Source organism: Nerophis lumbriciformis, linkage group LG31 (genome assembly GCF_033978685.3).
Source record: "Nerophis lumbriciformis linkage group LG31, RoL_Nlum_v2.1, whole genome shotgun sequence".
Taxonomy (NCBI): Eukaryota; Metazoa; Chordata; class Actinopteri; order Syngnathiformes; family Syngnathidae; genus Nerophis; species Nerophis lumbriciformis.
In genome coordinates this window covers 4,890,001-4,905,121 of record NC_084578.2, presented here as the reverse complement: position 1 = coordinate 4,905,121, position 15,121 = coordinate 4,890,001, and the positions used below count along the sequence as shown (strand labels likewise).

The window sequence follows — 15,121 nt, the reverse complement described above, 5'->3', positions numbered from 1 at the left end:
TCAGCGCCTCTCCCGAAAACCTCCCGGGACAAATTTTCTCCCGAAAATCTCCCGAAATTCAGGCGGAGCTGTAGGCCACGCCCCCTCCAGCTCCATGCGGACCTGAGTGACGTGTTGACAGCCTGTTCACACGTCCGCTTTCCCACAATATAAACAGCTAATGATCGAGGGCGAGTTCTTGGTTTCTTATGTGGGTTTATTGTACGGCAGTTTCATTAACGTCCTCCCAGCGCGGTAACAACACACAACAACAGCATTTCGTCTACCGTAAAGCAGTTCGTCTGCCGTAAACAGCAATGTTGTGACACTTTTAAACAGGACAATACTGCCATCTACTGTACATGCATATGTGACCCACCCATAATGTGTCACATTTTTGTGTTGATTTATTTATTTTATTTTGTGGTTTGAATTCGTTTTTGGAGCTGTCATTACACATTTATCAGTATTCACATTGGTCAGTAGGGGGCAGTAGGGCGTTTCTTCCCAATTGAATGCAATCACCTGCAGACCGGAAGTGTCTTGTCATTCTGATGAGAGCGACCAGTCTGTGAACAATTGAAACGTCCTGTGTGCTTTTTCCTCCTGTATAACAGGTTAGTTTTGGTGAATCAACTCACTGAATAATATCCATGTGATCCTTATAAGTTTAAGTACACATTCTGATGGTGGAGCCTAACTCTAAAGTGTTTGTGAGTTGTAGTTTGTATTTGTGAAGGAATCCAGTGCACAGCTGCAGTAATCAATACAAAATGGCGACTTGAGTACGCAATGTTTATATAGGAACTTCTGATCCTAAGTCACACTCCCAAATTAGAGCTCCCGTTTTCTTATTGGTTTTATAATGTATATTTGTATAATGTGTGTGTTCTGAAATAGTGACAGAGAATAGAACAAGGATGGACAATTCAACCCTTAACTCAACAATGAGTAGATGAGTGTTATGTGTGTGTATATGTGTAAATAAATGAACACTGAAATTCAAGTATTTATTTTATTTATACATATATAAATAAATAATAATGTATTATATATATATATATATAATATATATATATATATATATATATATATATATATATATATATATATATATATATATATATATATATATATATATATATAATAAAAAAAATATATATATGCGGCTGCTAGACTTTTGACAAGAACAAGAAAGTTTGATCATATTACGCCTATACTGGCTCACCTGCACTGGCTTACTGTACACTTAAGATGCGACTTTAAGGTTTTACTACTTACGTATAAAATACTACACGGTCTAGCTCCAGCCTATCTTGCCGATTGTATTGTACCATATGTCCCGGCAAGAAATCTGCGTTCAAAGAACTCCGGCTTATTAGTGATTCCCAGAGCCCAAAAAAAGTCTGCGGGCTGTAGAGCGTTTTCTATTCCGGCTCCAGCACTATGGAATGCCCTCCCGGTAACAGTTAGAGATGCTACCTCAGTAGAAACATTTAAGTCCCATCTCAAAACTCATTTGTATACTCTAGCCTTTGAATAGCCCCCCTTTTTTTAGACCAGTTGATCTGCCGTTTCTTTTCTTTTCTCCTCTGCTCCCCCCTATCCCTTGTGGAAGGGGAGACACACAGATCCGGTGGCCATGGATGGGGTGCTGGCTGTCCGGGGTCGGAACCCGGGGTGGACCGCTCGCCTGTATATCGGTTGGGAACATCTCTGCGCTGCTGACCCGTCTCCGCTCGGGATGGTTTCCTGCTGACCCCACTGTGGACTGGACTCTTACTGTTATGCTGGATCCACTATGGACTGGACTCTCACAATATTATGTTAGACCCACTCGACATCCATTGCATTCGGTCTCCCTAGAGGGGGGGGTTACCCACATATGCGGTCCTCTCCAAGGTTTCTCATAGTCATTCACATCGACGTCCCACTGGGGTGAGTTTTTCCTTGCCCTTATGTGGGCTATACCGAGGATGTCGTTGTGGCTTGTGCAGCCCTTTGAGACACTTGTGATTTAGGGCTATATAAATAAACATTGATTGACTGATTGATTGATATATATAGCTAGAATTCACTGAAAGTCAAGTATTTTTTATATATATATATATATATCTTAACCACGCCCCTAACCACGCCCCCGCCCCACCCCCGACCACGCCCCCCACCTCCCGAAATCGGAGGTCTCAAGGTTGGCAAGTATGATACATTATCATGTAAAAATGTGCTTCCGCATCGGTTCCTGACACATTACCGTAATAACTCCTATAACACCCAAAAGCGCAGATTTTGACCATTGAAATACTTTCTATAGTTCAAGACTTACGGACATTTAAGAATAGCACTGCACATCATAACGGAGGCTACAGTTTTTACGTTAAGGGTCTTAAAGAAATTATATAGAACGTCCGGCGGGCCTGATTGAAGAGCTAAACGGGCCGCATGTGGCCCATGGGTCGCATTCTGCCCAGGTATGGTCTAGACCAGATTTACACTCATATCTGTAGATTAGGATCAAATAAACGGATTCTAATAGCCATTTATGTGGTAAGGAACCATTTGGCAAGTGGATCACGATGATGTCCCCGAGCATATTAATAATGAAACGTTTTATTAACCACAACTATCAGGAATCAATTCATGTTCCTTTGACATTTACTGTACATGCAATTTCTGGGGTTGTAGTTACCATAATCAAAGTCCGCTGACCTTCTCGTTCTATAATTGAATTGACTTAAAAGGAAAACAGATCAATGTGACTAGCATGCTTTTCAAGATCAAGACTGGTAGTCCTTACCTAGTACCAGACTGAGGGCGTATCCAAAGGGTGCTTGTGCCCAAGCCAAGCCATAGTCAGGCAAGTAGACGTACTCAGCCGTCCCGTTAATGTAGCCCCCGCCGACCCACGTTGCTGGAACCACATAAACAAAGAATATTTATGGCTTCTGTTCTGTCGCAGCCCCGGCATCTGGAGCACACACCCGTCATCGTGAAGACGCCCACGAACAAGCCGATGTCGCGACCCCCGACCATGATGCTCTCGCTCCGTTCTCCGCCGTCGCCCACTCCCGAGTTCTTGTTCTTCCACGCCGCCCAAAGGCCCACGAACAGGATGACCAGGTAAAAAAGGACGATGGCCACGAGACCCTCGACGTGGATGGTCATCTTGTTCCGTGTCCTCAAGCGCTGCAGTTGATCCGGGACTGGACTTTCATCGAGGAAACTGCAGAGAAAGAACGGTTCGTGAGATGTTCTGTGTTGGTACAAAAAGCGGCTGCTGGACTTTTGACAAGAACAAGAAAGTTTGATCATATTACGCCTATACTGTATATACATATATACATATATATACAGGTAAAAGCCAGTAATTTAGAATATTTTGAAAAACTTGATTTATTTCAGTAATTGCATTCAAAAGGTGTAACTTGTACATTATATTTATTCATTGCACACAGACTGATGCATTCAAATGTTTATTTCATTTAATTTTGATGATTTGAAGTGGCAACAAATGAAAATCCAAAATTCCGTGTGTCACAAAATTAGAATATTACTTAAGGCTAATACAAAAAAGGGATTTTTAGAAATGTTGGCCAACTGAAAAGTATGAAAATGAAAAATATGAGCATGTACAATACTCAATACTTGGTTGGAGCTCCTTTTGCCTCAATTACTGCGTTAATGCGGCGTGGCATGGAGTCGATGAGTTTCTGGCACTGCTCAGGTGTTATGAGAGCCCAGGTTGCTCTGATAGTGGCCTTCAATTCTTCTGCGTTTTTGGGTCTGGCATTCTACATCTTCCTTTTCACAATACCCCACAGATTTTCTATGGGGCTAAGGTCAGGGGAGTTGGCGGGCCAATTTAGAACAGAAATACCATGGTCCGTAAACCAGGCACGGGTAGATTTTGCGCTGTGTGCAGGCGCCAAGTCCTGTTGGAACTTGAAATCTCCATCTCCATAGAGCAGGTCAGCAGCAGCAAGCATGAAGTGCTCTAAAACTTGCTGGTAGACGGCTGCGTTGACCCTGGATCTCAGGAAACAGAGTGGACCGACACCAGCAGATGACATGGCACCCCAAACCATCACTGATGGTGGAAACTTTACACTAGACTTCAGGCAACGTGGATCCTGTGCCTCTCCTGTCTTCCTCCAGACTCTGGGACCTCGATTTCCAAAGGAAATGCAAAATTTGCATGGTTGGGTGATGGTTTGGGGTGCCATGTCATCTGCTGGTGTCGGTCCACTCTATTTCCTGAGATCCAGGGTCAACGCAGCCGTCTACCAGCAAGTTTTAGAGCACTTCATGCTTCCTGCTGCTGACCTGCTCTATGGAGATGGAGATTTCAAGTTCCAACAGGACTTGGCGCCTGCACACAGCGCAAAATCGACCCGTGCCTGGTTTACGGACCATGGTATTTCTGTTCTAAATTGGCCCGCCAACTCCCCTGACCTTAGCCCCATAGAAAATCTGTGGGGTATTGTGAAAAGGAAGATGCAGAATGCCAGACCCAAAAACGCAGAAGAGTTGAAGGCCACTATCAGAGCAACCTGGGCTCTCATAACACCTGAGCAGTGCCAGAAACTCATCGACTCCATGCCACGCCGCATTAACGCAGTAATTGAGGCAAAAGGAGCTCCAACCAAGTATTGAGTATTGTACATGCTCATATTTTTCATTTTCATACTTTTCAGTTGGCCAACATTTCTAAAAATCCCTTTTTTGTATTAGCCTTAAGTAATATTCTAATTTTGTGACACACGGAATTTTGGATTTTCATTTGTTGCCACTTCAAATCATCAAAATTAAATGAAATAAACATTTGAATGCATCAGTCTGTGTGCAATGAATAAATATAATGTACAAGTTACACCTTTTGAATGCAATTACTGAAATAAATCAAGTTTTTCAAAATATTCTAATTTACTGGCTTTTACCTGTATATACCTATACTGGCTCACCTGCACTGGCTTCCTGTGCACTTAAGATGTGACTTTAAGGTTTTACTACTTACGTATAAAATACTACACGGTCTAGCTCCAGCCTATCTTGCTGATTGCATTGTACCATATGTCCCGGCAAGAAATCTGCGTTCAAAGAACTCCGGCTTATTAGTGATTCCCAGAGCCCCAAAAAAATCTGCGGGTTATAGAGCGTTTTCTATTGGGGCTCCAGTACTATGGAATGTTCTACTGGTAACAGTTAGAGATGCTACCTCAGTAGAAGCATCTTAAAACTCATTTGTATACTCTAGCCTTTAAATAGACCCCCCTTTTAGACCAGTTGATCTGCCGTTTCTTTTCTGGTATGCCCCCCTCTCCTTCGTGGAGGGGGAAGGCACAGGTTCGGTGGCCACGGATGAAGCGCTGGCTGTCTAAAGTCGGGACCCGGGATGGACCGCTCGCCTGTGCACCGTTTGGGGACGTCTCTGCGCTGCTGACCTGTCTCCGTTCGGGATGGTCTCCTGCTGGCCCCACTATGGACTGGACTCTCACTATTATGTTGGATCCACTATGGACTGGACTCACTATTATGTTAGATCCACTATGGACTGGACTCTCTCACTATTATGTTAGATCCACTATGGACTGGACTCTCACTATTATGTTAGATCCACTATGGACTGGACTCTCACTATTATGTTAGATCCACTATGGACTGGACTCTCACACTATTATGTTAGATCCACTATGGACTGGACTCTCACAATATTATGTTAGATCCACTATGGACTGGACTCTCACACTATTATGTTAGATCCACTATGGACTGGACTCTCTCACTATTATGTTAGATCCACTATGGACTGGACTCTCACTATTATGTTAGATCCACTATGGACTGGACTCTCACTATTATCTTGGATCCACTATGGACTGGACTCTCACTATTATGTTAGATCCACTATGGACTGGACTCTCACTATTATGTTAGATCCACTATGGACTGGACTCTCACTATGTTAGATCCACTATGGACTGGACTCTCACTATTATGTTAGATCCACTATGGACTGGACTCTCTCACTATTATGTTAGATCCACTATGGACTGGACTCTCACTATTATGTTAGATCCACAATGGACTGGACTCTCACTATTATGTTAGATCCACTATGGACTGGACTCTCACTATTATGTTAGATCCACTATGGACTGGACTCTCACTATTATTCTAGATCAACTATGGACTGGACTCTCACTATTATGTTAGATCCACTATGGACTGGACTCTCACACTATTATGTTAGATCCACTATGGACTGGACTCTCACTATTATGTTAGATCCACTATGGACTGGACTCTCACTATTATGTTAGATCCACTATGGACTGGACTCTCACACTATTATGTTAGATCCACTATGGACTGGACTCTCACTATTATGCTAGATCCACAATGGACTGGACTCTCACTATTATGTTTGATCCACTATGGACTGGACTCTCACTATTATGTTAGATCCACTATGGACTGGACTCTCACACTATTATGCTAGATCCACTATGGACTGGACTCTCACTATTATGTTTGATCCACTATGGACTGGACTCTCACTATTATGTTAGATCCACTATGGACTGGACTCTCTCACTATTATGTTAGATCCACTATGGACTGGACTCTCACTATTATGTTAGATCCACTATGGACTGGACTCTCACTATTATCTTGGATCCACTATGGACTGGACTCTCACTATTATGTTAGATCCACTATGGACTGGACTCTCACTATTATGCTAGATCCACTATGGACTGGACTCTCACTATTATGTTAGATCCACTATGGACTGGACTCTCACTATTATGTTAGATCCACTATGGACTGGACTCTCACTATTATGTTAGATCCACTATGGACTGGACTCTCACTATGTTGGATCCACTATGGACTGGACTCTCACTATTATGTTAGATCCACTATGGACTGGACTCTCACACTATTATGTTAGATCCACTATGGACTGGACTCTCACTATTATGTTAGATCCACTATGGACTGGACTCTCACTATTATCTTAGATCCACAATGGACTGGACTCTCACACTATTATGTTAGATCCACTATGGACTGGACTCTCACTATTATGTTAGATCCACTATGGACTGGACTCTCACATTCTTATGTTAGATCCACTATGGACTGGACTCTCACTATTATGTTAGATTCACTATGGACTGGACTCTCACTATTATGTTAGATCCACTATGGACTGGACTTTCACTATTATGCTAGATCCACTATGGACTGGACTCTCACTATTATGTTAGATCCACTATGGACTGGACTCTCACTATTATGTTAGATCCACTATGGACTGGACTCTCACTATTATGTTAGATCCACTATGGACTGGACTCTCACACTATTATGTTAGATCCACTATGGACTGGACTCTCCCTATTATGTTAGATCCACTATGGACTGGACTCTCACTATTATGTTAGATCCACTATGGACTGGACTCTCACACTATTATGTTAGATCCACTATGGACTGGACTCTCACTATTATGTTAGATCCACTATGGACTGGACTCTCACACTATTATGTTAGATCCACTATGGACTGGACTCTCCCTATTATGTTAGATCCACTATGGACTGGACTCTCACTATTATGTTAGATCCACTATGGACTGGACTCTCACACTATTATTCATTTGCTGAACTTTGTCTGAGGATGTCTGTGGGGTTTTCTGATTGGACCTAAACCTGTGAAGTTCCTTGGTATCAAATGAACCTTTGCTAATTTATTGGTAATGCAATACTAAAGCTAAGTGTATATATTACATATTTGTTTATGTTCCCTAATGTGATGTTTGTGAACGAGTCCAGTCTCTTTAACGGCTCTTTTAAGCGAACGATGATTCCCATTTGGGAGTCGTTCGTTTGCTAATACGGATGGGAGATGAAAATCTGTTCTCTTCCAGAAGCAGGTTCCCGGTGTAGACATTCCTTGGAATCACTTGCCCTTTTTTTCCAAACGAATCCCTTAACTCAGGGGCCGGCAACCCAAAACGTTGAAAGAGCCATATTGGACCAAAAATACAAAAAAACAAATCTGTTATAATGAAGACAACACATGATGTAAGTGTCTATATTAGTTATATTAGCCTACTATCAAAGCGACTTTAAAAGTCTTATATAAGTGTTATAATGAAGGCAACACATGATGTAAGTGTCTATATTAGCCTACTATCAAAATGACTTTAAAAGTCTTATATAAGTGTTATAATGGAGGCAACACATGATGTAAGTGTCTATATTAGTTATATTAGCCTACTATCAAAATGACTTTAAAAGTCTTATATAAGTGTTATAATGAAGACAACACATGACGTAAGTCTCTATATTAGCTATATTAGCCTACTATTAAAATGACTTTAAAAGTCTTATATAAGTGTTATAATGAAGGCAACACATGATGTAACTGTCTATATTAGCCTACTATCAAAATGACTTTAAAAGTCTTATATAAGTGTTATAATGAAGGCAACACATGATGTAAGTGTCTATATTAGCTACAATAGCCTACTATCAAAATTACTTTAAAAGTCTTATATGTGTTATAATGAAGGCAACACATTAAATAAATGTCTATATTAGCCTACTATCAAAATGACTTCAAAAGTCTTATCTAAGTGTTATAATGAAGGCAACACATGATGTAAGTGTCTATATTAGTTGTATTAGCCTACTATCAAAATGACTTCAAGAGTCTTATCTAAGTGTTATAATGAAGGCAACACATGATGTAAGTGTCTATTTTAGCTGTATTAGCCTACTATCAAAATGACTTCAAAAGTCTTATCTAAGTGTTATAATGAAGGCAACACATGATGTAAGTGTCTATATTAGTTATATTAGCCTACTATCAAAATGACTTTAAAAGTCTTATATGTGTTATAATGAAGGCAACACATTAAATAAATGTCTATATTAGCCTACTATCAAAATGACTTCAAAAGTCTTATATAAGTGTTATAATGAAGGCAACACATGATGTAAGTGTCTATATTAGCCATATTAGCCTACTATCAAAATGACTTTAAAAGTCTTATATAAGTGTTATAATGAAGGCAACACATGATGTAAGTGTCTATATTAGCTACAATAGCCTACTATCAAAATGACTTTAAAAGTCTTATATGTGTTATAATGAAGGCAACACATTAAATAAATGTCTATATTAGCCTACTATCAAAATGACTTCAAAAGTCTTATCTAAGTGTTATAATGAAGGCAACACATGATGTAAGTGTCTATATTAGCCATATTAGCCTACTATCAAAATGACTTTAAAAGTCTTATATAAGTGTTATAATGAAGGCAACACATGATGTAAGTGTCTATATTAGCTACAATAGCCTACTATCAAAATTACTTTAAAAGTCTTATATGTGTTATAATGAAGGCAACACATTAAATAAATGTCTATATTAGCCTACTATCAAAATGACTTCAAAAGTCTTATCTAAGTGTTATAATGAAGGCAACACATGATGTAAGTGTCTAGATTAGTTATATTAGCCTACTATCAAAATGACTTCAAAAGTCTTATCTAAGTGTTATAATGAAGGCAACACATGATGTAAGTGTCTATATTAGCTATAATAGCCTACTATTAAAATGACTTTAAAAGTCTTATATAAGTGTTATAATGAAGGCAACACATGATGTAAGTGTCTATATTAGCTATAATAGCCTACTATCAAAATTACTTTAAAAGTCTTATATGTGTTATAATGAAGGCAACACATTAAATAAATGTCTATATTAGCCTACTATCAAAATGACTTCAAAAGTCTTATCTAAGTGTTATAATGAAGGCAACACATGATGTAAGTGTCTATATTAGTTATATTAGCCTACTATCAAAATGACTTCAAAAGTCTTATCTAAGTGTTATAATGAAGGCAACTAATGATGTAAGTGTCTATATTAGTTATATTAGCCTACTATCAAAGTGACTTTAAAAGTCTTATATAAGTGTTATAATGAAGGCAACACATTATGTAAGTGTCTATATTAGCTACAATAGCCTACTATCAAAATTACTTTAAATGTCTTATATGTGTTATAATGAAGGCAACACATGATGTAAGTGTCTATATTAGTTATATTAGCCTACTATCAAAATGACTTTAAAGGTCTTATCTAAGTGTTATAATGAAGGCAACACATGATGTAAGTGTCTATATTAGCTATAATAGCCTACTATTAAAATGACTTTAAAAGTCTTATATAAGTGTTATAATGAAGGCAACACATGATGTAAGTGTCTATATTAGCCTACTATCAAAATGACTTTAAAAGTCTTATATAAGTGTTATAATGAAGGGAACACATGATGTGAGTGTCTATATTAGTTATATTAGCCTACTATCAAAATGACTTCAAAAGTCTTATCTAAGTGTTATAATGAAGACAACACATGATGTAAGTGTCTATATTAGCTACAATAGCCTACTATCAAAATTACTTTAAAAGTCTTATATGTGTTATATTAGCCTACTATCAAAATGACTTCAAAAGTCTTATCTAAGTGTTATAATGAAGACAACACATGATGTAAGTGTCTATATTAGCTACAATAGCCTACTATCAAAATTACTTTAAAAGTCTTATATGTGTTATAATGAAGGCAACACATTAAATACATGTCTATATTAGCCTACTATCAAAATGACTTCAAAAGTCTTATCTAAGTGTTATAATGAAGGCAACACATGATGTAAGTGTCTATATTAGTTATATTAGCCTACTATCAAAATGACTTTAAAAGTCTTATATAAGTGTTATAATGAAGACAACACATGATGTAAGTGTCTATATTAGCCATATTAGCCTACTATCAAAATGACTTTAAAAGTCTTATATAAGTGTTATAATGAAGGCAACACATGATGTAAGTGTCTATATTAGCCATATTAGCCTACTATCAAAATGACTTTAAAAGTCTTATATAAGTGTTATAATGAAGGCAACACATGATGTAAGTGTCTATATTAGCTACAATAGCCTACTATCAAAATTACTTTAAAAGTCTTATATAATTGTTATAATGAAGGCAACACATGATGGAAGTGTCTATATTAGCCTACTATCAAAATGACTTCAAAAGTCTTATATAAGTGTTATAATGAAGGCAACACATGACGTAAGTGTCTATATTAGTTATATTAGCCTACTATAAAAATGACTTTATAAGTCTTATATAAGTGTTAAAATGAAGGCAACACATGATGTGAGTGTCTATATTAGTTATATTAGCCGACTATCGAAATGACTTTAAAAGTCTTATATAAGTGTTATAATGTAGGCAACACATGATGTAAGTGTCTATATTAGCTATATTAGCCTACTATCAAAATGACTTTAAAAGTCTTATATAAGTGTTATAATGAAGGCAACACATGATGTAAGTGTCTATATTAGCTACAATAGCCTACTATCAAAATTACTTTAAAAGTCTTATATAAGTGTTATAATGAAGGCAACACATGATGTAAGTGTCTATATTAGCTATATTAGCCTACTATCAAAATGACTTTAAAAGTCTTATATAAGTGTTATAATGTAGGCAACACATGATGTAAGTGTCTATATTAGCTATATTAGCCTACTATCAAAATGACTTTAAAAGTCTTATATGTGTTATAATGAAAGCAACACATTAAATAAGTGTCTATATTAGCCTACTATCAAAATTACTTCAAACGTCTTATCTAAGTGTTATAATGAAGGCAACACATGATGTAAGTGTCTATATAAGTTATATTAGCCTACTATCAAAATGACTTTAAAAGTCTTATATAAGTGTTATAATGAAGGCAACACATGATGTAAGTGTCTATATTAGTTATATTAGCCTACTATCAAAATGACTTCAAAAGTCTTATCTAAGTGTTATAATGAAGGCAACACATGATGTAAGTGTCTATATTAGTTATATTAGCCTACTATCAAAGTGACTTTAAAAGTCTTATATAAGTGTTATAATGAAGGCAACACATGATGTAAGTGTCTATATTAACTATAATAGCCTACTATCAAAACGACTATGTGTCGCAGGCTGATGTAAATCTTTGTTGACAGAAATGTTGAAATGTAATATTTATTCTACACATTTTTACAACATTAGAAACCATTAGTAAATCAGAGGCTACTCAGAAGGTGAGGTAACTCCTGGAAATGACTAGCAAAATTTTAATGGCCTAAGGTATAGATGTGTGTGTCCAAGTTAAAGGAAATGACTTCTTTTAACAGATTTATTACAATCTTTGGCATGATCGGTAATGTTTGCTGTGGTCTGGAACAACATGGCGCACTAACAACTATCAGAAATGCAGCCAATATTGCATACAGATAATGTGTCACGAGACATGCACATATAAATTATATACAAAGAGGATAAAAGTAAAGGATATCAAATGAGCTCAAACATAGCAACAAACGAGGCATAATGATGCAATATGTACATACAGCTAGCCTAAATAGCATGTTAGCATTGATTAGCTTGCACTGACCAAATATGCCTGATTAGCACTCCACACAAGTCAATAACGTCAACAAAGCTCACCTTTGTGCATTCACGCACAGCATAAAACGTTTGGTGGACAAAATGAGACAAAAAAAGATTTATAGGATTTTACATGTAAACTCACTATGGTGAGTTCAAGGACCGCCGAAATGAGTAGGACGAAAGGATGTTCGCCAAATGGTGTCATCAGTGAAGCATACACACAAACATTATTAAACTGGTAGTTCTAACAGTTGGGAAGGTTTGTGTCATGTTTGTCCTCAAACAAAAAACATACTAAAACAACAAAAAATATTTCCCCCCCATTTTTTCCCATTTTCAATCCTTTTTAAAAAATGCTCCAGGGAGCCACTAGGGCGGCACTAAAGAGCCGCGGGTTGCTGACCCCCGCCTTAACGATTCATGCGGGCGGGAATGATGCCATTGCGCAACATGACGGAGTGACGTCACACAGCAACATGGGGCCCATCCATCCATCCATCCATCCATCTTCTTCCGCTTATCCGAGGTCGGGTCGCGGGGGCAGCAGCCTAAGCAGGGAAGCCCAGACTTCCCTCTCCCCAGCCACTTCGTCCAGCTCCTCCCGGGGGATCCCGAGGCGTTCCCAGGCCAGCCAGGAGACATAGTCTTCCCAACGTGTCCTTGGTCTTCCTCGTGGCCTCCTACCGGTCGGACGTGCCCTAAACACCTCCTTAGGGAGGCGCTCGGGTGGCATCCTGACCAGATGCCCGAACCACCTCATCTGGCTCCTCTCGATGTGGAGGAGCAGCGGCTTTACTTTGAGCTCCCCCCGGATGACAGAGCTTCTCACCCTATCTCTAAGGGAGAGCCCTGCCACCCGGCGGAGGAAACTCATTTCGGCCGCTTGTACCCGTGATCTTGTCCTTTCGGTCATAACCCAAAGCTCATGACCATAGGTGAGGATGGGAACGTAGATCGACCGGTAAATTGAGAGCTTTGCCTTCCGGCTCAGCTCCTTCTTCACCACAACGGATCGATACAGCGTCCGCATTACTGAAGACGCCGCACCGATCCGCCTGTCGATCTCACGATCCACTCTTCCCTCACTCGTGAACAAGACTCCGAGGTACTTGAACTCCTCCACTTGGGGCAAGATCTCCTCCCCAACCCGGAGATGGCACTCCACCCTTTTCCGGGCGAGAACCATGGACTCGGACTTGGAGGTGCTGATTCTCATCCCAGTCGCTTCACACTCAGCTGCGAACCGATCCAGTGAGAGCTGAAGATCCTGGCCAGATGAAGCCATCAGGACCACATCATCTGCAAAAAGCAGAGACCTAATCCTGCAGCCACCAAACCGGATCCCCTCAACACCTTGACTGCGCCTAGAAATTCTGTCCATAAAAGTTATGAACAGAATCGGTGACAAAGGGCAGCCTTGGCGGAGTCCAACCCTCACCGGAAACGTGTCCGACTTACTGCCGGCAATGCGGACCAAGCTCTGACACTGATCATACAGGGAGAAGACCGCCACAATCAGACAGTCCGAAACCCCATACTCTCTGAGCACTCCCCACAGGACTTCCCGAGGGACACGGTCCAATGCCTTCTCCAAGTCCACAAAGCACATGTAGACTGGTTGGGCAAACTCCCATGCACCCTCAAGGACCCTGCCGAGAGTATAGAGCTGGTCCACAGTTCCACGACCAGGACGAAAACCACACTGTTCCTCCTGAATCCGAGGTTCGACTATCCGGCGTAGCCTCCTCTCCAGTACACCTGAATAGACCTTACCCGGGAAGGCTGAGGAGTGTGATCCCACGATAGTTAGAACACACCCTCCGGTTCCCCTTTTTAAAGAGAGGAACCACCACCCCGGTCTGCCAATCCAGAGGTACCGCCCCCGATGTCCACGCGATGCTGCAGAGTCTTGTCAACCAAGACAGCCCTACAGCATCCAGAGCCTTGAGGAACTCTGGGCGGATCTCATCCACCCCCCGGGGCCTTGCCACCGAGGAGCTTTTTAACTACCTCAGCAACCTCAGCCCCAGAAATAGGAGAGCCCAACATGGGGCCCACGTTGTCGAAATACTTCAAAGTTTGGCTATATTTTACAAGGAAAGATTGCAACGGTGTTTCGCGACCCCAAAAGGGACAAGCGGTAGAAAATGGATGGATTCTTCTAATAATTGCAAGGTGACAATTATATATTATATATATTTGAACATAATGCAATAACTATAAATGAATGTCGCACCAATTTGCCACAGTGCTCCTGATTTTCGTTAGGGGAATGTTGGATGGTAGTTGCATGTTTTCCTTTAAGCACATTTCCACTCAGTCATGATACCATACAGGTGAAACTCAAAAAAGAGAATACGGTGTAAGAGTCCATTCAGTTCAACTTCAAATGTGAAACTAATATGTGATATTCGGCTTCAGCGGTTGCGGAGGCAAAAACTCGGACATGGGAGGAGTTCGGGGAAGCCATGGAAAATTACTTCCGGACGGCTTCGAAGCGATTCTGGACCACCATCCGCCGCCTCAGGAAGGGGAAGCAGTGCACTATCAACACCGTGTATGGTGAGGATGGTGTTCTGCTGACCTCGACTGCGGATGTTGTGGATCGGTG

General features: G+C 40.0%; 1 protein-coding gene across 1 annotated transcript in view; it reads right to left on the bottom strand.

Moving 5' to 3' along the window:
• LOC133574059 (high-affinity choline transporter 1-like) overlaps nt 1-15,121 on the bottom strand; it is a 48,342-nt gene that overhangs the window by 28,942 nt on the left and 4,279 nt on the right. The window contains exons 2-3 of the mRNA XM_061926083.1: nt 2,961-3,202; nt 2,777-2,890 (exon numbers count right to left, since the gene is read on the bottom strand). Coding sequence (XP_061782067.1) covers nt 2,777-2,890; nt 2,961-3,144 — 298 coding nt within the window. The 5' untranslated portion in view covers nt 3,145-3,202. The remainder of the gene's footprint in view (nt 1-2,776; nt 2,891-2,960; nt 3,203-15,121) is intronic.